This window comes from Ambystoma mexicanum, chromosome 4p (assembly GCF_040938575.1).
Source record: "Ambystoma mexicanum isolate Mex_15411 chromosome 4p, UKY_AmexF1_1, whole genome shotgun sequence".
Taxonomy (NCBI): domain Eukaryota; kingdom Metazoa; phylum Chordata; class Amphibia; order Caudata; family Ambystomatidae; genus Ambystoma; species Ambystoma mexicanum.
In genome coordinates this window covers 83,594,875-83,622,563 of record NC_090927.1, presented here as the reverse complement: position 1 = coordinate 83,622,563, position 27,689 = coordinate 83,594,875, and the positions used below count along the sequence as shown (strand labels likewise).

The window sequence follows — 27,689 nt, the reverse complement described above, 5'->3', positions numbered from 1 at the left end:
TTTTACAGGAAGATCCTTATGTCTACAAAGAACTCTTAAACAAGCAGCAGTTTTTGCAGAAAGGGACTCCTGGCTGTAACTTTCCATAGTTTGACTTGTTAAAAAAAAGCTTTTACAGTGCTAAGCTTTGTGGTTAGTTGCACTAAGGTATCAGAAGCACTCTAAAATGTATACTCAATATAAACCCCAACGCTGTACACCAGTGTTAGGCAGAATCCTGTGCAGTTCCCTTGGGGAACACTGCAAAAAGATTAAGACTACAGGAGTAAGCAGTAAACCCAATTGTTAGCAGTCTGCACCACCCAGATTTACCTGGTAGCTGTGGCTGAGCAGTCAGACTTCTCTCAAGAAGAGTATGGCAGTATGCTAAGTATACACAATAGGGCCAAAACACAGTAGAGCAAACAAACACTGACCAGAGCTTTGTATAAAAAGCATATAAATATTTATTTAAAACACACTTTATGGCATATACTAGCACTCTCAATCAAAAGCAAGTTAAAACACAGTCAGGTAAAGTATACACACTTCCCTTAATAGTTATCAGACAAGTTAGGGTTAAAACGCTATTTGTTAGAACAGATGTGAGCGCTTAACCAAGATGGCACTCTGATAATGTAGTTAAAGGGAAAGAAAAAGGCAGAGCAGAAGAATAAAACAGTTCCCAACACTTTTAGGAATTCAGAGCAAGGGGGGAAAGGCAGGTTATACTGTAGAGCCAAAGTTCATAAGCCAGGCCCACTTTAAATGGAGCAAAGCGAAATGTGCCCAGGATCACACGGTTTAAAGTGCACTGAAAGTCTTTGCAGAGTGTTTAAAAGAGGTTGGGGTGATTCAAAAGATATAGTTAGAAGGCCTGAAGCCAACCCAGTTTAGAACCCAGGGATTTAAGGGTCACCTTTAGCAATCTGTAGAAAGGAAGGCCAGGCAGGACACAGTACCTTAAAGAGAAAGGAAGGCCCAGCGGGGGCAGTTGTTCCTGGCAGTGGTTGAAGTTTGTGGTTCCGACCAGGGGAAGAGAAGATCTCGTCGAGGAGGGACCGTGGAGTCGTTGCACTGCACAGGGATGAAACCAGCCACGGAGTTCCCGATTAAAAGGTGTGGTCCTTTTATTCGCTGTCAAAAGTGATGAGCTTGGCTATCCAGCCGCAGGGGTGCTTGGCACGGGCGATTCGACCAAGAGATGTCTTTGGAAGGCAAAAAGGGCGAACTGGTTGATCCCACCAGTTCAGGGGAAGAAGACTTGTACAGTAGAAGATCTTCTCCTGTCGTCGGGAAAGTGGTGAGGTAGTTGCAGCAGGGCTTCACGAGTGGTGTCATCATTGCAGATGGCTCAGCTTCTTCCCTCTTCGGATTCTTAAGTCCTGTGTCGACTTCTGAAGTTCCAGTCCCAAAGGGCCTGCTTTTATGCAGAAAACCCCCCATTCATCAGCCTAGCTGTCAATCACACATGCTAAGTGGTGAGCCGGGCGGCTCACCACTGGGCCAATCAGAGTAGAGTCGACTTGGGTTGCTAAGGCAACGCAGTCCAGGGTGCCAATTCCCCCCTTCACCCTCCCTGTGGAACCCAGACAGAGTAGCACCATTTGGAGGGCTTCTTTGGAGAAGCCCGCCAAAATAGTGGAACAAAGGGCTCGACCTTGGTCAGAGTTACAGAGATGGACACATACGCCATTTTAGAATCGAGTTCTGGCAAAAAAGACCCAACCGGTGATTTAATATTAAATAAATAAACCAGCGGTATCTTTAACATTGCACCAAAAAGTGGTGCGTTTAAAATCAATGGCAAAATCCCATAGAGAATATTCCGGTGGAATATTTCGCGTGGTAACCACTGCCACCAGCCAGAAACTCGACAAGGGGGACTGGACAGTGCCCCCTTGAAAACAGACCCAGGGGCAATCGAATTACCCCTTACCAGTACTTCCACAATATGATGGTTTGTACTGGTTCATTCACAATTTTGGACTAGTAAAGCCAATGGTGACTTTACATGCCCTGGGAGACAATAATCAGTCCCATGGTATGGAATCTATGTTCGGGGGTCACTGTGACACCCCTGTGGTACTGCACTGAGGGTGCTGTGTACCAAACATACAGAAAAACAGATGATACCCTATGGAGTAAAAAGAAACCCCATAGCCCATAAGCACATAACAAGTCAAAGACATACCTCAAATCATGCCTAAGAGTGGGAGTAAAAGAGTCTGACTCTTAGCAGGAGAAAAAAACAAACCCCGAAAATCCAGCAAAGCTGCTGGGGGACTCACTAGACTTAGGAAATTAGCCTTATAAGAGAATTCTCCCTAACACTGGAGTTAAAAAAGTAGGAAAATTTGTGTCTATTACCTGTAGAGTGTCAAGCCTTATGTTAAACAGGTGGAGACCTGTAACCTTGCTTGTAGCAATATTGAGTGCTCGGATGTGAACACTCGAGACTAAACAGGGCGCTCTATGATAAATATGGAAACAGAAATGTAATCAGTTGAGAGAACCATATTCTGATGTCAACGGGTGGATCAATGCGTGTAGGACCTACCTGGCGAGAGAAGAGGTCTCTGTCAGTGCTACTTTCCAGGGCGAGCGCGTTCGCAAGGCCGGGGATTTCCTTGTTTGACCGTTGCTGTGGCAACGGAGTCCTAAAATGTCACGCGTCGCGTCAGGAAGTGGCGCAATGCAGAGTCTAAGAAGCTGCTAGTGTGAAAATCAGGCATAACTGTAAAAAACTAAGAATATATGTGGATGTCTACTGCCGTGTTGCGAATTATGGTGTGTGTTAAAGTAAAAAAGAAAAATAGAAAAAAGCCTGGAAATAAAAGAAATACTGCTAACAGAACTTGAGGGTGTAAACTCAGTGCACAAACAAGAATACATTAAAGGGAAACACACCAAGATAGGAATTATTACTACGAGTGTTGACCAAACTGAACAGTATCTATAAGGTGTACATACATCATTCTATAAAGTGCTGATAGGGGGTAAACCCAGGAAAGGGATATGTCCTGTTATTAGAATGGGCACCACTGTCGCGGACAATGCCATCCAGGGGGCACCTTGGGTCCCAGACAAAGGGTCCGGGATGGGCGACAATGGTGCTGTTCATACAACTTTGCTGTTACCGTGAACAGATATAACATACAGAGATTCCCCATGGATTAACGTGGATTTTCGAATTGGTGAGTACCTTAACACTTCAGATTATACGCTATTGCTTCTAAAAAGTGATATGCATCTTGTGTTTCAAAATTGTTCACTATACTTTGAATTTGTTGTTCATAGTCTCTATATTATTTCTTTTTTACTTGTGCATTTTCCAGTGTAATTGTTTGAGTTAACTTAAACTCTTGTGCTGATTGTTCTGTAATTAAGTCCTGTAAGAAATGCAATAGTGTTGGGTTGTTGATACACAGGGGCTGATTCATGGAATAATTTGCGCCAAAAAATGGGGATTTGTGCGCCATTCTGCCCGCAAATCCCTGTTTAACAAATGGGGATTTGCAGACAGAATGGCGCACAAATCCCCATTTTTCGGCGCAAATAATTCCATGAATTAGCCCCTGAATCTTTTGTTCATTCTGTTGTGCCACCCTTCCAGCATGTTGTTCGTTTTAGCTCTACCCTCAATTATTGCAACGTAACAGTTCCACCACGATATTTGATATTTTGGTCTCCTTCTTGTACCATTCCTTGTTAATTGCCACAACCATGTGTCTTCCATGTAATCTAGCAAATCTGTTATATGTTCTTCATTTTTCTTATAGTATTCAGTGTCAATTAAATTTACGTAAAACTTAATCCCTTTTTCCTCTTTCACAAATGCTAAAGCAAACAATTTCTTAATATTGTGCTGGAAATCGCTATCCTCTATGTATTTTGTGTGAAGGCCCAGTTTTTGTAGTTTTCTCCATATGGCTTGTGTAAAGTGAAAAAAACAACCTTGTATCCATGTCTCTTTGTATACTCCTTTGAATGCTCTTATTTGGGCTAGTTCGTAGTCCATTACTATTGTGTTAGGCATTTTTTCAGGAATGGCTTCTTTAATTTTTTCAAATATTAATCTGTATAATTCCTCTGTCTTCTTTGGCATTAATACGAACAATAGTGGAATAAGACTTTGGTTAACTGATCCATGAACACTATAAAACTGTTGAAACGGTTGTGGGCAAGTCTTAAATGTGGCGTCGCTTTGCCAAACATCACAATTTCCAAGGTGTCGCAAGTTACTGTTCGTTGTAAAAATTATTATCTTTTACTCCTTTGTTTCTATTGTCACGTAGTGAAAATCTTCACCTATGTCTGTTTTTCTAAACATTTCTGGTTTGTATATTTCCTTGTATCCCATCGGTGCTATTGGCAGATTTTCCATTTGTTGTTTTTTACGATTCAAGGTACGTTGTATATGTTTCTCAGATGGCATTTGCGCCGCCACATGTAACAGTATTTTGGTACATGTGCGAGCTATTACAGACCCGCTGGCCTCACTTGGGTTTTCCACAGCTTTTTGTTTAATTTCATTCACTGTTCTTTTTACTAGTATTGCCACTCTGTCTGGTAAATGGTTATGTTCACCTTTTCTTTTTATCATCGTTTTTTCAGTAATTGCTCTCTCTGCGCAGTTCGTCTTGTGGTATTCTGTACACTCCCAATAAATTGTGTCTTTTCTTACTAATTCTCTGCTATACATGTAACCCTCATGAATTAATTATTCTCCTCCTCTCTGCGACTTCACATACTCGATGGCGTTGCTCATTTTGTATCTACAGTAACAAAAACCACGTTTGTTGTCACCTTTTCTTTTTATCATCGTTTTTTCATTAATTGCTCTCTCTGCGCACTTCGTCTTGTGGTATTCTGTACACTCCCAATAAATTGTGTCTTTTCTTACTAATTCTCTGCTATACATGTAACCCTCATGAATTAATTATTCTCCTCCTCTCTGCGACTTCACATACTCGATGGCGTTGCTAATTTTGTATCTACATTAACGAAAACCACGTTTGTTGGTTTTTTTTGCGCATGTACTACATACAGATTACACTTATTATACACTTCCTCTCATTTCTATATTTTTCTTAATTAATACCTCTATATATGTCACGCAGTTACAGTGTATTTTTCCTCGCTGTCTCTGACCTCCATTTCTGTCATGCAATGCCTGTTTGATCTCAACCGTCATCTGTTTGTCACTGTTCACTTAAGGTGCTTTACTCTTGGCTTTCACTCACTCGTTTAACCCTTAGTATTGTTATTTTATGTGCTTTTGACCACTCATAATGTGTATAATTTGTGTGTTCGTTGCGGAGGGTGCGAGGATTGCGTGAGTAGTTGGGGGTCTGGGGGGGGTGACCCCCCAGGACATCATTTTTTTGGACAAGTTAACCCTGGCATTTAGGCATTGGGTTAACAAATTTCTTTTTTCAAAAATGTTGTTTCGATAAAATGACTATATCAATTATAATTATCTAATGTCGACACATTTACATTCAACATTGTTTTTTCTGAAAAGTTGTCGGTAAAATATTTTTGGTAATATCACTATAAACCATTTTTAACATGTGGATTGGATAGGTATCCACATGCAAGCCTCGGCTGGCGAAAGTGACCGGTCTCATCTGTGGTAGAGAACAGTTCCCAATCCCTCTAGATTCGCATCCACATGCAGTATGCAAAGAAACTGCAGATCCGTGTAGTCCAGAACTGGTGCTGTTGTGATGGTCCGCTCGAGCTCCGTGAAGGCATGCTGGCAGCAGTTAGATCACTGCTCTCCAAAGTGCTCCCATGGATGATATTGATAATTTGCTGAATTGGTAGTATTCCTCTAGCTACTCTAGGTAGGAGGGTATCCTATGGTGAGGTCCACAAGTGGTCGGGTGATGTTGACATATCCCGCATCAACCCACCTGTAGTAATTACAGAATCTCAGCAAACTCTGCAACTCCTTGAGGGTCTGAGGTCTTGGCCAGGTGAGGTGGGCGTACTTGTCCAGCAAAAAAAGCACTTTTCCACATTAACCTTTAGCCCTTGCTCCTGCAGGCCATCCAGCAACTTAATGAGCCTCCTGTTGTGTTCTTCAATGGTCCTCCCAAACACATTGTCATCCAGGTACACCAGTAGCTCCAGGAGGTTCATGTCACCGACAGTATTTCACATGAGGTGCTGGAAAGTTGCTGGTGCACCGTAGCTGCCCTGAGGCCTCCTGGCAAACTCGTAAAATCCTAAAGGACATATAAAATCTGTCTCTTCAAGATCCGTCAGAGGTACCGGGATCTGGTAATAGCCTCTCTGCAAGTCCAGGATCAAAAACCACATATTTTCAGTCAGGCACTCCAATACCTCATCTATGTGGAGTGGAGTGTTCTGGTCTGGAATAGTACAGGGGTTAAATCGATGGTAGTCGACGCACAGCCAGACATCCACATTTTTCTTCAGGGCGACGATGATGGGAGAAGCATAGGGGCTCTGGGACTTCTTGATAATCTCTGCCTGCAGAAGATCATCCAGATGGCGACATACTTCTTCCACGTCTCCTGGGGCCAGGCGTTGCGACCTCTCCCAGGAAAATGCCACATTTGTCCATGACTCCCATATCTGTTTTCCATTTCTCCTCTTTTTCTGATCAGCTTCATTCCACTTTTACTGACTGTCTTGCTGGCATTAAACTATGGATGCTCACTCATTCCCTTCATCTTAATCCTATCAAAACTGATGTTCCTTTCTTTACCACTCCACCCCCACACACGTTTTCTCCTCCTTCTATGTACTTTTATCCCAATACTCTCTTTTTATCTGTTCATAACCTCAGTGTCTTGTTTTCCTCATCACTCTTTCTTCACTCTCACTTGCCTATTCCTGTCATTTTCAATCTTATAACATTCACAAAGTCTCTCCTTTTCTCACCTTTGTAGTGACATTTTTTTCTCACTCTAGTCTTTCCTATCTCTTCTACTGGGTCTCGCTGCTTCTTCTTTGGCCAAACTTCAGTCTGTTATCATTTATTGTACTAGACATCTTTTTCTGCTCCCTTCATCTCTCCTTCTCTTACTGCTCCTCATTGGCTCTTATTTCCTGTCCATCTCCAGTTTTGTTACTCATGCACTGTTTTTAAATGTTTTCATGGTCTTGCCTCCTGCTATCTTTCTTCTCTTGGGTCTGTCTGCATCTTTCTTCTTCCTCGTTGTTCCTATTGGCTGTTTATGCACTTGACATCCTTGTAAATACAATTGTGCTCAGGAAGGTCTAAACATGCTTGGAATTACAATTCATATACAACCAATACCTGGCACCTCTCGCCCACCGCATTGCCTAAAGGACATTGCCGCTCTCTGGTCCAACATTCAGTGATACGCTGATGACACTCAGCTCGTTTTCAGGCTCTCCTCTGTCACCTCTTCTCCTTCTCTCATCTCTGACTGTCTGTCTGCTATCCAGGAGTGGTGTGCCGCCAACACACTCTGTCTTAATGCCAGTAAGACAGAGATACTCTTCATCGGCACACCTGCACCCTCCTTTCCTGTCACTCTCTGGCTGGCCTCCCTTGGCCCTTTCCCTGCTGCCACCTGCGAGGCTAAAAACCTAGGGTCATCTTCGACTCCACACTTTCCTTTTCTCCTCACATCTCTGATGTCTCTAAAAAGTCAAACTGCCAACTGCACCTCCTCAGAGGTGTTCTTCCTTTCCTCTCCTTCCCCCAGAAGCTCACTGTCTCTAGAACTCTGGTTCTCTCTAGGCTGGACTACTGCAACAGCCTCTTTCTAAATTTGCCTGCTTCTACTCTCCGCCCTCTGTAACTCATCCAGAACAGGACTGCAAGACTTGTCCTTGGCCTCAAGGCCAGGGATCGTATCTCTCCAGCACTGAAATCTCTGCATTGGTTCCCAGTGGCTGCAAGGATTACGTTCAAGACACCCTGCATTGTCCAGAAGGCCTTCTGGGGCCTGGGTCCTCAATACCTCCAACTCTCTCTTTGTAAATACCTTCCTACTTGAGCTCCTCCAACTCTCTCAGGGTCAGTCGCTTCTCCAAGCAACGAGTTGGGGTAGATCTCTTTCTTCGGCTGGTGCCTCCCTCTGGAACAGCCTCTCTGCCTTTCTGAAGCTTGAGGAGAACCAGCTTCGGTTCCGGAAGCACCTCGAGACCTTCCTCTTTACTTCTTCCTTCTCACTTCCTCTCCCCTGCTGATTTCCTGTCTGATACTGCACTGGTCACCTGGCTTCCCTCTGATTTCGGGCCGAGGTCCCTACCCACCCAGTTGCACACCCGCACTGCCTCCAGGCAACCCTTGCAATTGGGTCTGTGCTGTAACCCTACGGTCCCCCTACCTGCACTTAGGATGCCTGCTGTCTGCACTTACCCTTGCACCTGCCTCCTGCTGGCCACGCTTCTTGTTATCGTTTTGATCCCATGTACAGCAGTGCCCCCTCCTCTTTCCCCTGGCACCCCCCCCTGCACTTGCACAATCTCAATGTCACTTGGCCTTAGTAAGATCATTGTCTTAAACCTCCCTCTGTTCCTCCTCCTTTGCCTCATCACGCCTTGAAACACTTGTGTATAGGCATGTTGCAAATGCCATATCACATCATACAATATCAATGAATTCCTGGCCCTGCCATAGATATTCCTGAGTTCTTCTCGAACAGGAAGACATTGCTTGGATCTCCCTTCCTTCAGCGGATGGTGCACCTCGGGCATCTGCCATTCAGAGCATCTAAAGACAGGAGATTAACCCTGGGCTCTTCTCCCACTGGTTACCTAGCATTGGCCACAGTGCCACGGACCAATCCACATGGTCCTAGAAAGAGAAAACCTACACATGTGGTCTCCATGCCCACTTTGTGAAGGACAGTTCATCACACAATGCATACTAGACCTGTGCCAGTGGTAAGACAAGGGCAAACGTAGCAGGAATTATCACACCCACCCCGGGCCACCACATCACATGAAAAACAGCTACTGTATATTTCAATACGTCTGTGACAATCACTGCCCAATGTGGTCACCAGGTGCAAAGATTTGAGACTGCTAGGATCTCTGGGGACAGACAAGGCAATTTGCTGGTATGAAGATCAGTGAGATCGTTCCTCAGCTCTTTTTCGCGAATTGCCACAGTTTTGTACAAATGGACTCCACTAGATCACCAACTCTACCCATCACCTGTGAAGTCCTGAAAGGATCCATTTGCTCCCCCGTGATCTGCAGTCTTTACATGGAACCACTCTCGCACCACATAAAATTCATATCTACCCAATATGCAGATGACACATAGTTCTACCTCAACATACCCTTCATTGAAGACGTCCACAGGCTCCAGGCCTGCCTCAAACCTATCCAATCATGCATGCCCATTGCTAACCTGACGCTCAGCCCCTCCATGACTTAATTCCTACTGCTGACCAACAACACCCGAACAACCTGACATCCAGATCTGACTCGCTGCTATGACCCTTGAGTGCTTTACACCCAACTAGCCACCTGGCGCTGAGTCCCTTAGCCATGGACAGAAAACTCTCCTTCAAATAGCACACAGCAAGGAAGACTCAAATGTCTGGATACCACCTTTCTCTCCTGTTGAAAATCAAGATCTTCATCTAAGAAAACCAACTTCCAATCTGCTGTCCAAACTATGGTCCTCTCCTACTTGGATGCTGGCAATGCCCTTTTGGGAGGACTTCCAGTCTCTACCCGGCACCCCTTAAATGTGTCCTGCAAACTACAGCATAACTCATCATATGACTCTGCAAATCCGACCACATCACCCCGACCTTCAACAAACAGCACTGGCTCCTGTTGCAAGCCCATATCATCTTCAAATCTTGCTGCATCATCTACAAGGCTTTCGCCATGAAGTCCCCAAGCTAGCTCACTGAGAAACTCAGCCTCTCTGGAGGCCTACGATGCACCAGAAATAAAGACATTTATAGACTAGAACTCTGCCGGTGCAGGAAGGAAAGAACCTTATGCCCCAAGACTGTGGAGCCCCCTAGCCACCAGCATCAGACCCACCCTCTCACTTCTACAATTCAGGAAGGAGCTCAGGACCCAACTCCTCAAGGAATGGCTCCTCCCTAACGCCGAGACCTAGTCACCCTCCACTCATATTCCTACCTGAGACTGAGTGATCTGCTCTCAGGGTCGGATTGGCCCTTCAGCCTTTCATGCCTGAAATCGTCCCTGGGAAGTGGGGGCCGGTTTCCGGCCATGCCTGGGCCAGTTTGGAAAAAAATATTCTTTTTCAAAAAGCCTTCTTAGGCTGATAAATGACACTTCCTATTTTGTCAAGGGGTGAAAGGTTGTGTTTCATTGCTTCCTGGGATGTCACTTTGGGGTGGGGTCAAATTACATCACTTCCAGTGATGTCATCGGAGGTCAAAGGTCGTGAGGCGAGGGGCGGGCCACTTTTTTGAGGCAAGAGTTGGGGCACTTTTTTTTGGGGTGACTGTGCCTATTTCTTGTCCCAGTCCGACCCTGTCTGCTCTCCACTGTTTCTTCCTCAGGTTGTTTCTAGATCCCTTGCTGACATACTGCCCACCCCTCCCCTGTTGTTATCTCCCCACCCCTTGTTTCTCTGCTTCGCTCACCGTGCTCGTCCCCTATGATTGTAAAGTGCCCGTTGCTTCCCGAAGCTATGCCAGGGATCAATAAATACTCTAGTAATAATACTATTAATAATAATAAAGGGACAGTGGCACAAATAGGCGTTGTTTGTTTTTTAGTAAGAATCATTCAACTACTTTCTGAACTCTCTCTATTTTTTAAATGTGTTCATGGCAATATTTGTCATTTTATCACATATGTATATCGCCCTTATTTTGAAGTCACAATTGTACAATATAACAAGACTGAATGTAAAGCACCTTTGCTATGCTCGAGATAATGTGGCAAAGTCGGGGGCAGGTGGAAACTACTTAAATATTCTCATTTTCTTTCTCTGTTTCAGAGAAAATGGGTGAATGTCCAGCGACAAAGCCAGACCAGCCTACTGCATATGAACTGTCAGACATCTGCAACAAATGCAATGATGACAAGGACTGCACGGGAGATTTCAAATGCTGCCCGGGCTCCGAAGGGAAGGAGTGCATGTCGCCAAAGAGGATATGTTGTAAGTCTTTGCCAGAAAAATGCCTGGGGATAAGGACACATCCACCTGATACAAATGGCCAAGTGCCTCAAACCCCTTCAGGGAAACTCATGAGCTCATTGTTCAAGTTGTACATCAACACCCATGGTGATAAAGGCACATTGTGTATTTGCTTATAGTCTCTGTACCCCAATCAAATAACTTGCCTGTTGTGAAATGTGTTGCAAACACAGATATACCAGCGCCACAAGGCAAATATAAGAGAAAAAAATGCATATTTCAGCATTTATGTACCAGAAGAAAGCCGCAAATAGTTGAGGCAAAAATCAAGCTTGTTGGTGGTCTCTCTCTGCTCATTATGTTGACCCCATTGTAACTATTGTTAACTCCCATCAGGAAAAAAACAAATTAGTAACCAACAGTAAAAGGGTCCCTTTAAGGCCTCAAAAAAAACAAAAGACAAAAAATCTAAAAAAAAATAAACCAGTTGAGGCTGTAGCAGCCATTCCATTAGAAGACCGACAAACGAAATTGCCAAAAGAATGGCTGAAAAATCAAAAAACCAAAAATAATCTTCAGAAAACTGGTTTGCCTATTGTTATCGAACATGTGCCGGAAACCAATATAAGATGTCCTCTCATGGCAGCTCTTCAATTAACCCAAATTGCATCAGTTATATCGCGTGTTCCGCTGAACAGAGCTGCAATTTTGAAATTATTCCATAAGATTGTCCCACTTCGGGTTGTTACATCAAATGATATCAAGTTGGTCAATCAAATTGAGTTAAATAATCATTACTCATCGAATGTATGTTTCAAAAATGATGCAACCCTGAACTATGTGCTTGGTTTTGAGGAGAATTTGCTAAAACTGGGATATATTGCCCAGCCTGTCGAGATTCCGACTATCAAACGTTTAATAGCTATGTCAGGCAGCTATGATACTCAAGCTGCCAGGAAACGTGATCTAACCTTTGACAGTGCAGCATTAATCCCAGACAAGGATAACACAAGAGCTTGTGACAAAATGGTGCAATCTTTGTCTATTGAGTCCACCCCGGAAGGATACTGGCAATGGTTGCCTCTATCCTTTAAGGACCATTTCTCCGGGACACGCGAATGACAAAGGTCACAGGCATTGCTCTACTCGTGGAATACCAGGGGTTTAACCACATGTTTGATGTGGATGGTCTTTTGGCCAACATTGACATTTTTCATGTAGTTGCCCTTCAGGAAACGTGGATAACAGCCGAAATCCGAATAGATGATCGTATGACTGTCCATGAAGTAGCCACCAAAGCCTGTTTGGCCGTCCAAAGGGGGGTCTCCTTATATCGGTAAAGAGCCCATGGACAATTGAAAAACTTCCTCAATCTTCTCTGAATATACTAACAGCTAAAATCATAAAGGGGGAAACAAGTATTATTATTGTTAATATCTACGACCCACCAAAGCTGTCATTAACTTCAGAAAACACTAGAGTTATTGATGCTATTCTAAAAAAGTATTCCAATAAACTCCTGATACTACTTGTTGGTGGTTCTAATGCCAAGATTGATGAGCTCCTCCAAGTTGAGCAATTGGTAGATGCCATAATAACATCTAATCCCATTAAAAAAGGCTCAAACCATAAAGGAAAAAAGTGGTATAGTCTGCTACAAGCACATAATATGACACGTCTAAATGGCATTACTAAGAGTGATCATAATATGGCCCCCCAAGCGGGTAGAAGGTGTGCGAGCAACAACCATTGATTACATATTTACCAACGCTCCTGGTATGCCATTTGTAAACGATATGGGAGTTGCAGGTCATGAGGAAAGTGACCATCTGCCCCTATGTCTTCTCATTGACACTCCGAAGAAGAATCTCATACCTTCATTATATGCAAATAATGGCCAGATATTGTTAAACGAAGGCCAGAATCGTATTCTAATAAAACCCCATAATTTTGAACAAGCTAAAACAATGGCCCGAAAATTGTAACCGGCCTTTATTCAAACATATACATCAGGACCATGCTCTGACGACCAATTAATTGGCCAATTTTCTACTGTTATGACGAACATACAAAGCTCTATAATAAAGCCTCGAGATTACAAATCTGTCATTGAGAGAGTTAACATATCGAGACCTATCCATAAGGATAATGATAAAAGTATTCAAAATGAGAAAAAGAAACTACGCTGTAATATAAAAACACTGGTCCAATCAAAAAAGGAGGAGACAACACCAATTTCTATATCATCTCAGATTCGAGTCTTAAAGAAAACCTATCAACATTGGCTAAAAATCTAGAGTTAAATCTCTGGAAAAAGATTGCTAGGTTATCATTGTTGGGTGCTGGAAATGCGATAGGGCATCTCATAGCCAAAAACAAAAAAAGAGACTTAACTATATATTTCATTAGCGAAGAACAATGGGCTAATCATATTGCCTCGACGATAGGAAGGACTGATATTGTTGCCGAAGCTATACCGATCCCAGAATCACCTTGGGACTGTTCAGCCTCAGTCCTAGACATTATTGCTATAATAGAACATTTAAAATCATCTTGTGCGGCGGGCCCTGATGGTATTTCTAACCTGGTGATTAAAAGTGATCCGCCATTATGGGGAGCGGCCTTGCATATATTATTTAAACATATTGGCATCTATGGTAAACTACCACCGTCCTGGAAATCGAGCAATATCTTGACGGTACATAAGAAGGGTGTTTGGGATAATCCTTCTAATTTTAGAATGCTTGCAATGTTAGACTCTACATCTAAAGTTTTCACCAAGGTTCTGCTGTATGAACTAAATTCTTGGATTAACTTGACCAAGATCCTTCCACTCAAACAGATTGGTTTTCGCCCAAAATCAAGCACATTACATAACCTCACTATCTTAAGTTCTGCTATTGAACATTCTTGGGAGCAGCGGAACCTTGATGTTTATTGTGCTTTTATCGATTTCTCCGCTGCGTTTGATAAGATATGCAGGAATCAGTTATGGGGCAAATTGACGGAATGGGAGATTCCGAGTGGCTTGTTGCGTATGTTGATGTTATTACATGCCGATACTTCGGTTAGTGTTCGTCTTAATGCCTTAGGCAAACTATCAAAATCTATGCCCTCCAAACGCAGCGTTAAACAGGGATGTATGGTTGCGGCAACACTTTTTAACCTATATTTGGCTGACATGATCGTCTCCTTTAACATTCATGCTGCTAACCCCATTAAAATAAGGAATGTGACTGTGGGATGGCTAGCATACGCAGATGATCTCCTACTTCTTGACTACACTCCAGTGGGGTTACAGCTTATGTTAAATGCACTTGTCAAATATGCATATAACAATGGCCTCATAATCAATAATCAAAAAAGCAAAATCATGGTTTTCACCAAGAAGTTGAGACCAAAGAACTTAAATTGGTTTTTACAAGATGCGACAATTGAACAAGTGTCCTCTTTTAATATCTAGGGATTGCCATCGATGAGAAACTGAAGTGGGACTTACAATTGGCAGAGATAAAATTGAAATGTGAGGCCTCCACCAACACATTAAGTGCATTTATTGGCAGGAATAACAGATATAGCACAGCGGCTGTTATATCTATATACAAATCAAAAATAACAGCAATATTGTCTTACGCAATAGCGATTTGGGGTCATAAATTCAAAACTGCACTCATTCGGCTTGAAGCCAAATTACTAAGGCGTTTGTTCTGTTTACCCAAAAATATAAGTATTTAATATCTGTATCTTGAATTTGACTTAAAAGGTATATGGAATGAGTATCTATCACAATGTGTAATGCTATTCTAATGTTTGACTACGGCTTCTATTGACACAATAATTGTTCCTTATGTACAGGCTTTTCTATCTTTGGATGCCATTAAACCAGTTGGTACAATTGGTATATTAAAGTGTACTCATAGTCAGTGGTTTAATGATGATAGCTATCCATATATTGAAGGTAACATAAAATTGTGGCTTAAAAAGAAATTGACAATAACAGCTTTCCATCAAAATATGACACATCTTGAATCATTGAAATCTGTGACAGAATATTGCCAATATAGACGAGCAAGAGTAGTCTACTCCGAGATATATGTTGGCTTACCCGAACCCAAGGTTATTTCGGGTTTATCTCCATTTGAAATTTAACACTTCTGTAGCTCTATCACCCAAAAGATGGTTGAACAAAATCAAATATAATCACAAATACTGTAGATTATGTGGCAATCTGTCGGAAGAAACTTTGTTGCATCTTTTAACTGTATGCGAAAGCTTAAATTGTCTTTGTCTGCAATATCTTAAATCGTACAACAATGCTGTTATTATGTCTGATACTCGTCGATTATGGTATGAATTTTTACAAGGTGATGATATTAACTTGATCTATTATTTTGTCAAATTTTATATGCACATTGTTGAGATTTTTAAATGTCTATATTGAGATAAGTTGTAAAGAGCAGTATAAATGTATTTTATGGTGTTTGTTATGAAATGCTATATGTGTTTTACTATGATGATCGATTTTAACCCTTTTAAATGATGATATACAAAGCCCTGTGCCATATGTATATTCAATAAACAATTTCAATTATAGTCTCTATTGGGTGTTACACCCACCTTCCCTCCACCTCAGAGCACTCAGGAAAAGGGAATGGTGAAATATGGGTAGAGGGTGTACAGTACCAATACAATAAGGAAGGGTTTGAAGAGCTTTACAAGAGGCGAGGCAGGGATCGCTGTGCTGATCCTAAGTGAACTTAGGGACCCTGCTGCCGGTGATGGGGTTTTTGGTAGCCAGGATCATGCCATATTGAAATTGGATTATACAGAGATGGGTAAGAACCTAGGTCACACAGTCGCTGGGTTAGTGGGTATATCTATCGGATAGTGTTATCCGTTCTGAAAGAAATTGAGTAGAGTCTTCACGGTTAGGATCATGGTGATTTTAATTACACAGTTCAATAAAATGATCGCCAAGACCGCTCATTTTATTGCAGAAGCCCGCCAGGCCTGACAGGTTGTAAACCAACACGAGCAATCTTTCCAAAGCTCACTTCCCACATCAGTGCATCCTATTGTCTAACATGCCTTGAAAAAGAACCAGGAGGGTCAAATCACGTATCAGCTGCACTGTGTGATGAAAATCACAACAATACTAACCATCAAGACTCTACAGAATTTCTTTCAGAACGGACAACACTATCCGATAGATGTGCCCACTGACCCAGCAGCGCCTGTGTGCGCTAGGTTCTTACCGATCTCTGACCATCACAAGAAGGTTGCAGGGTCAGACTGAATGAATATGGAAAGTGTGCCAGGATTAGGCCTCTAGCTGGCCCATGCAGTGGACATGAAATTGATCTGAAATTATGGCACAAGTCCATATACCAGAGCATTCTAGGGCCTGAAGTAGTTATAATCCGGTCATGGGCTGATGACTAGTTATTCCAGAGGGTTTATCCCTGTGTGTGAAGGGCTCCTCCACCACGCCATTTATACTTAAATGGGCAGTTGTAAAGTAGGTTTTCCTTGGTTGATCACAAACTCCTCGGTGGGAACAATGATTGGACGGTCTGACACGTGTGTATGATGTCTGGCCATGCAGGGGCTTATCAATGAGGAATATCATCCAAAAGTATGATATTTCCAATATAAGGGCCAGTGTAGGAACATCCAAGCTTGCATAATATGGGCATAGCCTTTGAAGTTGCACAGCATGACTTACGACGCACTAGAATTTCAATAGTGTGCCGTTACAGTGTACAGCATTGGGGGCCATACTCACCCAATTCTTGCACTCACTTCCTGTATTCAGTTTGTAGCCCCTCACACTAGATGTGATGAAAATGCCCCTTGAAACTAGATGGGGGTGGATTGTTACAACTCTGAGTGAAGCTTGCATAATGCCTATATCTTGTGCTTTGTCCTAAAACAGAAAGGACAGCAGTCCAGCTGCTTTCTTCCAAGCAACAGAACCAGAAGTAAATCTGCTCATATTATCCACAATTCTATGGGACTTATTTCTGAATCTTCAGAAGTGGCAAAAGAAGTGAACAAATCAGGGGTAAAAGGGCTACACCTGTGCGAACACTCCAGGTGTTTTCAATGTTTTGACAGACAGCACCGGACCACAGAATGGCATTACAATGTCCTACTGTCTTTCAAGCTGTGAAACAAGCATTGACCCAGTTGGCAGCGAGAGCATGGAACACCCTACCACATCACATGCGCATTGCACCCTCCATCACCACTTTCAGAAAGAGCCTCAAAACACACCTGTTTCCCCACACGTAATTCAGCCCCTCCACCTGCCCTGATACCACTTGGCTATCCTAATCTTTCTGTCCTATCCTAAAAAAGTATTTTTAACTTCGGTTTCACCTCCCACCTTTGAACCTTGCACAGAGGTCAGAGATCCTCTGTATAGGGCCAGCACTGAACACTAATTCAAATAAAATAAATAAATATCTCTTTCTGCCTGGCCTCCATTTTGGTAACTCGCGTGTGTGTGTGCGGTTAGGTGGAACACAGTGCCCCAAAGCTGCTGGCCCAGTCATGTCCTCAAAAAGCAGAAAGGGTACATCAAAATGCTTTGCTTATCTGTGTGTTTTGTGCTTCTGGAAAATCCAAACTTTTATGCAAAGTTTGGCAATAGCTGGTCCCATTTCCTGATCACCCATAACTGGGAAATTGATGCCCAAACAATGTGAAACACTTAAGTTGTATCACACCCACTTTACATTTCCATAGATACAGGGATCTCACGGGCCCCATGCAATGTGTAGCCATTCTTCACGCACACACTGATCCCCATTGCCGCTGTGAGGGAATATCCATCTACCTGGAAAAAGCACACAAACCCCAGACTGCAGTGGCGCAAAAGGGGCAAGGTCTACTCTCTTTTGCACAGAAGAGCAGGTACTCACTATCCCAGAGTATGTGCTTTCTTTTGAGAAGTGCTGGTACTCCTCCATTAATGATATTGACTTCCTGCTTAGAAGTGCCAGTGCTCTGTCTTTCAAAGGAAGTGCTGGTACTCAGGACCGGCAATGACCTTCCTATTTAAGGCACTGGCATGGGCCAACCAGCCTCCTGGGCAGGCCTGGGCATAGTCATCGGGGAGTCTTGCCTTAGGCCCTGGTATATGCGGTGCAGACTCCTCCCTGGCATGATTTCTTCACTGCGCCACTGCAAGCCTGCCTGCCCCAGCACTTGCTGTTCTCAGGCTTCCCACGTGACTCAGGCATATAATGGAGATTGAATCGAGACACTCATTCTGGCTCAGCAGGTTTGCTAATGGCTCAGATGCTTATTTTTTTCAAATCTCCCTCAAAGCATAAAGGGGCTTCTAATTGAGCCATGTCGGGAACTTGGCTCACTCGGTAACTCCTAATGTGCCCTTTGCAAAATCAAGTTGTCTTTTAACCTCTATGTAAGTGGCCGAACAATGGAAATAAAAAACAGACTTGTTCACCCAGATTTCCTATTGCTCATAGGTACCCCGTTGCAGTCATTGTGAAAGTTGCTCACCCTTGAATGGAAAGTCCCTCCACTGTAGCTTGTGTCATGCTTCCCGCTGGTTGGAGGATGCGTGTTCTCCAGAACACGTTCAATTTCAGACTTTTTCATTATCTAAGCTGTGGAACCTGTTAGATGAGGCCACTCAGCTTTAACCCCCTGCCCCTTCCCGCCTTCAATCCTCCTCCCCAGGGTCATTTTAAGGAATTGTGGGGATATGGGCACAGACACGTTCAGGCCCCCCCTTTAACTAAAGTAATTAAGGGATCCAGAATCTCTGGTCACACAACAAGCAATGGGGCTCCTTGAAAGCCCCCTTGCGCTCTTCATTCTTATTGGAATCCAAATAAAAAACAACTTGCATTTTAAAATCACCAGAAACGACCGGGATGAAAAGGGTTCTATGTCATAATTTCACTTTTTATCGGTCGCCTAACAAAAAGACAGATTTTCTTCTACTGATTTTAGGCGGCCTACAAAAAGCGAAACACACCACATTCCCTCGTAGTCAACCTGCCTACCTCCACCACCCTGACCCCTACCCCCCTCTCTGGCATGATTTATTCAGAATTGGGGGTTTCAACCACAGATTCTCCCTACCTCAGCCCCTCCAACTCCCTCCCTTCCCAAGACTCCCCCAACCCAAACATACACAAACATACAACACACACACAAGCACACACTTACCTGGTCTCCCTCAATGGCTGCTCCAGGTCCTGGCGTGGCTGTCAGTCCCTGCGCGTACTCGTGTGTGGTAGGGGCATGACCGTTCGATTTAGAAAGACTGCTACGTGCGGTCACAGAGTGGTCTTTCTAAATCGTTTTTTCGAATGGATTGTGTCCTCCCACGTCTTCCTCATCTTAGGTATATCCTTACCTTCAGTTTGCTGCTTCGGAATTTGTTTTTCTTCTTCTCTCCACCATAGGGCTCTCCTCTCAAGGCTGCGGCGTCGATTTTCCTCAGCGGCATCCGTCGAGCACCAACGTCATCCACTGTATAAGAGCCTCGAGCGTGCCCGTTGGCTTCAGTTCCGTTTTTCCGTTAGCTTTGCTTCGGATCGTTTCAAACGGCGCTTCAGTCTTTCTTAAAAGAAAAACAATGACGTCTTCATCGAACCCTTCCACACCGAAGACGGGATTTAAAAAATGTCTAAAATGTGGAAAGAAAATGTCTTTGACTGATCCACACAAGAATTGTCTTTGGTGCCTCAGTTCCGACTTCGAATTGAAGACTGTGGTTCATGCCAGTCGATGACCCATAAGGCCTTAAAAGAAAGCAGAGGTAAACTGGCAATGGGGGAGGGTTCATCAAAGTCTACTTCGAAGGGGGAAGACTCGACCGAGTCTTTGAAAAAACATCATAAAAACTATAGGTCGAGGAGTAGATCGGGAAAGTCTTCTGTGTCATCAAAAAAGACAAAGAAAAGATGACATTGATCTCCCTCTTCTTCCACGACCTCTTTGGAGGAGGTGATAGCATGCCCTTTGAAGCATGACTCCCCGAGTAAATGGGAAGTCTTTCATGTTTCCATGCTTTAGATTTTTGAGTATGCGGCTCAGACCCCCTCAAAAAAGTCTAAAGAAGACCATGCCCCTACTCACAAAAAACATGACAGAGGAAGGTCCAAAACAAGAAAATCCGACAAATAGTTGTCGGGGGTGTCATGTAGGGACTCTTCCCGATCACCTCATGGAAAAGACCTTCCGGTGCATAAATCGGAGGTAGAGGGAAACAAAATGGCGACCATGGCCGGAGATAACAGTAGTAAAGGACGCCTCACTCACGGGATGGGGAGCCCATACCAACGATCTGACAATCAGCGGTCGCTAGTCTCCATCGGAGTCCAAACTAAACATCAACCTTTTGGAGTTGAGGACAATCAGACTAGCGCTGAAAGCCTTCCTGCCCTCTGTACGGGGAAAGAATGTCCTAATAATGACGGACAACACAGTGGCCATGTATTACCTCAACTCAACCAGAGAGTAGGAGTGGGGTCACTACCACTGTGCGGAGAGTCGATGCAACTCTGGTTCTGGGCAATACAAGAAGCGATTTCTATGTCGGCAATTCATCTAGCTGGAGACCAAAACACAGCAGCGGACACTCTGAGCAGGCAGAGCACAGTCTCCCATGAGTGGGAGATAGCTCAGGAAGTCATTCAAGGGATATTCGCCCTTTGGGGAACCCCTCAAGTGGATCTGTTCGCAACCGATACCAACCAGAAGTGCGAACTGTACTGCTCAAGGGAATTTCCCCAGAGAGGAGCTCAAGGGGACGCGTTTGTGGTGGACTGGGAGTTTCCACTCCTGTATGCATTCCCTCCAGTCCCTGTGATCCCTCAAGTAATCAGGAGGTTGAGAAAGTTCTGGAAGACCATGATCCTAAGTGCCCCGGATTGGGCCAGGAGAACGTGGTACCCGGACCTTCTGGATATGTCCATCTGCCCTCCAATACATCTTCCAAGAAGAGAGGGTCTTCTCTCGCGAGAGGAAGGCCATGATCTGCATCCGGAGGTCAACAAACTCAACCTTCACGCATGGCTTCTAAGAGGTTGAGATATAAGGATTGGGATCATCCGGATGACGTGATGGAGATTTTGCTTTCGGCCAGAAGGCCAGCAACCAAATCTCTGTATCGGTGCTGGAACAAGTTCAGTAACTGGTGCAGAGAAAAGAATGTGGACCCATTTCAATGTAATATTCCCAGAGTTTTATCTTTTCTATTACATTTAGCTAATCTGGGGATCCAAGTTGGTACGATAAAGGGATACTTAGCAGCACTATCCATTTTCAAGAGTTCTTCAGAGGAATAATCTTACTTCAAGATACCTTTAATAATTCAATTGTTAAAAGGTTTAAATAACGTATTACCACCAATACCTTTTCTAGTTCCAGTGTAGGATTTGAACTCAGTTCTGACATTTCTCACATGCATTCCATTTGAGCCTTTATTCTCTTGTCCGCTAAGGCTTCTTACTCTAAAAACAATACTTCTTGTAGCATTGACATCAGCCCGCAGGGTGAGTTACAGGCGCTTTCTAGCGGTCTGCCTCACACCATCTTTTATAAGGACAAGGTAGTTCTTAGAGTTAAACCATCTTTTTTGCCATAAATTGTTTCGGATTTTCATCTGTCACAGAAAATAACTTGACCTACTTTGTACCCTCCTCCTCATGCAAGCAATGAAGAGGAGCAACTACATAGACAAGATCCCAGTGTGATCAACTTTCTGTGGGGTACACTGGCCGCAAATTGGGACTTGCTATAACTAAACAAGCATTATCTAGATGGATAATTGTGGCTATAACAGAATGCTATAGATTGGCTGGGAAAGAACCACCAGATGGACTGAGAGCTCATTCAACCAGGGGCATGGCAACTTCAACAGCACTAAAAAAGGGTGTCCCTGTACAAGATATTTGTGCAGCTGCCACATGGTCATCCATGCATACTTTTATAAAACATTATGCCCTGGACTTGACTTCTTCTCAAGGAAGTCTGTTTGCTAAATCTGTACTCCATTCTGTACATGATTAAAACATTTCTGTACTCCTACCTCCGAAACAAAACTACTTTGGGAGTCTATCTAAGATGAGGAATACGTGGGAGGACACAATCCATTCGAAGAACAAGTTACTTACCAACTGTAACGTTCTTTCGATTGGATGTTCCAACCACGTATTCCTCATCGACCCTCCCAACCAACCCCACAGTACAGTTTACGTAAATTACACTCTAAATTCTTTTAAGGATTGGGTCAAGAAAGGCACGCCATTAATTACAATCCATAGGCTACAATATACGAAAAAACAGAACTGAAGCCAACGGGCGCGCTCGAGGCTCTTATACAGTGGATGACGTCGGTGCTCGACGGATGCCACCGAGGGACATCGACACTGCGGCCTCGAGAGGAGCCCCCTCTGGTGGAGAGAAGAAGAAAACACATTTCCGAAACAGAAAGCTGAAGGTAAGGATATATCTAAGATGAGGAATGCGTGGGAGGAACATCCAATCGAAAGAACGTTACAGTTGGTAAGTAACTTGTTCTTCTTTATACATCTTTTTTTTTTAAAGGTCTCTTGACCTAATACTATAAAAACACAATGGTTAAAATAGCTGCAGTGAAACCTGTCCATGATTAAAACATAGTAACTGGTTTTATTGCATAGGCGCAGATACAGGGCAATTATTAACAATACAGATCAGAAGTTGTTTGAAAAAGGAAGACATCCCCCAACATAGACACAGAACAATTAACCGCCTCACCGAATATAAAAACGCAGAAGCATGGGTGCTGGTGACAGATTGGAAGCAATGGAAAAGGTACACATTCCATAGCATGGATCGAGGATAAAGATAAGACGCTACCAGCAAGGTGCACATATCTGGATTCAGATCTAGTGAGCGAAGACACACATGACTTTGTGATGTGTGATATATCAATGGCCACTATTATTACATGTGAGGACACACTATAGCCAGTTAACCTATGAGTGAGGCTTTTGTAAGAGAACCCTGATAACTAAGTTAGCCTTAGGGGCTGACAATTCTGTAATATTTAGCGGCTGGCACATTTGACAGGTTCATTGAGTTTCCCAGGATCACCCACTTTAATTAAGAAGTGAAGCTGTGATTTGAAAAGAGTGCCAATTCTGCACTTGACCAAACTAGTTTCCATTTGTATCATACAGCAAGATGCAAATAATTATGAATGTTTGGCTTTCATGGGCCAAAGCAATGCACTGTTTGTAGACATGACTTTGAAAGTACACAAATCACATAAAAACCAACACAAAAACACCTTGTAGAATAACTTTATACTAAAGGTTAATGATTTAGTTGAATTTTCTCCATCAGCGAGTAAAGTCTCCAAGTACACAAGACTACTTGGCACAAGCCTAAATAGTGTGATCTATGTTTTTTCCATTGCATTGTAAAGATTTAAATATACCAGACACAGGATTGTGGATTGTTATTTATGATGTGCAGAAGAACAGTTGAACTTGTCCAAAAAGTAAACCACTTTTGTGACTAATAAGCAGACCGGAAAATAAGCTGGTCACAGGCCTGAGTTATTGGGTCGACTGTTTCCTGTCTGGTACCCCTTCCAGTCAATTAGCCTATGTCAAAGAAAAGAGCGTGCAATTGCCTAAACTAGTGTACCAGTATGTGAGAGGGCAAGCATGTTTACAGGAGAGATAAACGGTGAGCGCACCGGGAACATTTGGCTACCGTGCTGAACTCTTCCAAATTGAGGTGTTACGTAAAAGCAGCCAGTTGCAGGAATCTGATGGGGCAGTGTTCATGTGCCCCAACTAAAGGATTCGAGAGTTCTTGTTGGAATCCCATGAAATTGGCGTCCGTATACTATTTGTTAAAGATTACTATTCTTCATAAGAATTGCTTGATCACAGTTTGTTGAATAAGGAGCAGTCTTGCTCTAATGTTGTGCCCTTAGGCCATTATTGTTACTGTGGGTCTGATGATCACCGACCGTGGGAGTCTCGTACAACTGAGGCACTCTACCTCCCAAGAAGCACTATTTAATGCATCATACTAAGATAAACTCTGTGCATCACGCCTCACCATTCCAACTACTCAGAATAACCTAACTGCCTTGATAAAGACCCTTGTGTGATCGAAACACGTGTCGGCACCCATAGTAACAATAAATACCTAACGGCACAACATTAGAGCAAGACTGCTCCTTATTAAAGCCCTATTGTTCACAGGAGACACCACAGTGATGCACAATGAGATAAGGTTTGTCCAGGATCACAACATTGTCTTCTAGTGAAGACGGAATGTGGGTCTTGTCCCTTTCATTCCTCTGTCTTGAATGTGGCTACCTAATAGCCTCTCCTGACATACGTGAATCTAGTGCCAGCATATATCCACGTGATCAACCGGTCGGAGTACCGCAAAACGCGTCGTCCCTTTTACAGGTTTTTCCTTTCAGCACACTAAGAATAAAACACAAGTGACTGCTGGAATTTATTTGTGCTGTTTGCTTTCTCAACGTTGTAAGGATATTGTACTCCCCAGCTGCTCTGGGAGTGCAGCCGACTTAGCCTCACCTACCTCATATGAAGGGTCTCTTTTCAGTATATATATATATATATATAAGTTATGGTTGTAGTTATGGTTAAGTTTCTTTTTCCATAGGAATAGCACTTTTTGGGCGGCTTATAACTTGGCTCCCCCTGGACGAATCCTCACCAAACTTTAAAAGTATATGGCCCACTCTGCATTTTTTTGCAAAGTTTGGTGAGGTTTGGTCCGGGGGGTAAGTTATAGGGGGGGGGTCCCAAAACGTCTTTTTATCCCATAGACATAAGGGGAAAAAAACTTTACTCACGCCTACAGCCCAAACCGCTGGACGGATTTTCACCAAACCCCGCCTTCCCTTTCCATGGTGGCCATCTTGGTAGAAGATTTTCCTTCCTACACAGGGACGCCGCAGGTGTACTGGTTTGGGAAGAAAAATATTTTTTTTTTTGCACTCCGGGTTCCCACTTTGAGAACCTAGGGTGCTAGTGGTCTTCATCCATTGAAAAGGACGTTAAGGTTACGTTGCACTAATAAAAACCTATGAAATTCAGTTAAAAAAATATTGTTAAAGGGACATTATGGTTCCATTGCCCTACGAAAAACCTGTGCAATTCACTAAAAAAAACGTTGTTAAAGGGACGTTATGGTTACAAGTAAAACTGAAAAACCCCAGAAATGTGTCAGTTATGATAAGCTAAGCAACCATAACTCACGCCACCACCATGCACTGCTAAGACTAACACCCAGGACATCAAAGATGACATCACAAATAACATTGATGACATCACTGATGACATCACATGTGAAATTAATGTTGATCCCTACCTACAAGGGGTTGTTTTTATTATGTTGGTAGCAAGATGTGAGGAGTGATTGTGTAATGTGAAACATGTCATAACTACCTAACAACTCAAGACTTAATACACACTTGTAATAGTATAAATAACGCATATGAAGACCCAATGCATATAAATCAGAGGCACATACAGGGAAACTGAAGTAAGGAAGAAAGAAACAGCATCACCAGAAAGTTAATTTTCCTGTATACAAATAAATTGTGTGTTTGAGGCCCGCTATTGCCCCATGCACGTGCACCATGAGCTGAGACCAAACCCTTAGGAAAGTACTTTAAGAACATACAACAAGGTTAACGTTTTGATATACAGCACCTTTTTAATTTTTATTTTGTGATTGGCAGTAAATAGAACCACCTGGTCTAGATCTTTCAACGAACCAAAATACGTGAGGCAGACAGTCACGTCATCAGTGATGTCATCAATATTATTTGTAATGTCATCTTTGATGTCCTGGGTGTTAGTCTTAGCAGTGCATGGTGGTGGCGTGAGTTATGGCTGCTTAGCTTACCATAACTGACGAATTTCTGGGGGGTTTCGGTATTACTTGGAACCATAACGTCCCTTTAACAAAGTTTTTTTAGTGAATTGCATAGGTTTTTAGTAGCGCAACTTAACCATAACGTCCTTTTAACAACGTTTTTTTTACTATATATATATATAACTTTATCAGCCTGAGACATAGGCAAGGGAGAGTCAGCCTTCATAGAATTCGGTACAGTGATCAGGCAATGATCACTATAACCAGTGCTTAACAGACTGAGCTATCAACTGAGCCATGGCGGCACTCCATTTTATCCCTAGGCATTTCAATTTTATTTTTGCAAGTGAAAAATGTACTGTCCACACACACACACACCTGAAAAGACTACAGGAGTTGTACTATAGTAATAGCACCAGCTACCAGCTGTGTGCACTATAGTGCACACAGGAAGCATTACATGATGAAATGATCTGAATGGAATACACGTGTCAACAACAGCTGGGCAGCAGGTTTTTAGCCTCACCATGGTACTATGAAATATCTGTATTATTTATGATTTAAAAAAAAAATTACCATGACATCTCAGCACCAGGCAGTCATATGGGGGGCTCCCCTCAGGGTGGGGGCTCAGAGTATGTGCCTCTTTTGCCCTCCTACAAAGACGTATCTGCCCCGTCCCCTGTGGTACCCAGAATTAGAACATGCCACTGTTTTATATGCATGTCTCATTGCATTGCCTCAGTCTCTTCCTCTTGATCCTTTTTTGCAGGATTCCCAGTCCTTCCTGGCAGCAAATTCTTCAGACAACTCGACCGCTGGATTCCTGGAGGACAGGCGCTGAATACGTCTTATGCAGCCTACTTGGGGGTTTCTACCTGAATCTAAAGTTCACACAATTCTTTAGTAGCTTTAGTAGTCGTTTTGAGTTTGGATTAAAGTCAGAAAAGCTGCAATGTAACATTGTAGAGGATCACATTAGCATAAGTCTTCAGAGAATTCTGATTGGCTGAGAGTGGTCTGCTGTGCTTATATTTTTAATCTGTAGCCAATGGGCGTGCAGCATATAGTAGGCGCTGCCCTCCTTGGCCTTTGATAATCCAAAACAGGTATTCATCAAATAATAAAAACATTACTACTGCTTTGCAATGATTTTGTTGTCCTTTGTAAAGTTGTCCAGTAGACCTGATATTCACAAGAGTGAATTCTCTGTAATGGCTGCCAATGGAAAAGGCTGTGCATTTATTGACTGTGTAATTTTAGGGACAGGTGCTTAGTGTGGATTAATTTCTTGCACTGTAAACTCTAGCCCCAATTGCCACCACCCTCATTCTGGGGCATTTAATATTGAAGAATTTACAGGCAAAATGGCTTGTGCCAGATATGTTCCTCCATCGGCTATTCCATGTATTATGGCATATATACCATGACACCACACATATGTGCATTCATCACACGCATATGGTTACACGGCATGTGGCAGTGCATGCTGTTTCAGAGATTGTTGATTTCTGCCCTGTGTTGCTGTATCAACGAAAACCAAACACAGTTTGACAAATTGTATTGCTGACTGGGACACAGGTCGTGAAAGTGGAACAAAGGTTGCGATAGTGGCATACACCTTTGCACGTTTACAGCTCATGGGATTGTGCATGTATGCGGCTGCTCCCTCAAACATCTCTGTTGACTGTGGATTGTATCCGGAATGTCC

General features: G+C 43.1%; 1 protein-coding gene across 1 annotated transcript in view; it reads left to right on the top strand.

Annotated features, from left to right (window-relative positions):
- The window catches only part of LOC138452541 (uncharacterized), a 418,730-nt gene extending 391,603 nt beyond the window's left edge, over positions 1 to 27,127 (top strand). Inside the window, exons 9-10 of the mRNA XM_069604986.1 lie at positions 10,934 to 11,095; positions 26,751 to 27,127. Coding sequence (XP_069461087.1) covers positions 10,934 to 11,095; positions 26,751 to 26,752 — 164 coding nt within the window. The 3' untranslated portion in view covers positions 26,753 to 27,127. The remainder of the gene's footprint in view (positions 1 to 10,933; positions 11,096 to 26,750) is intronic.
- Positions 27,128 to 27,689: the final 562 nt, after the last annotated feature.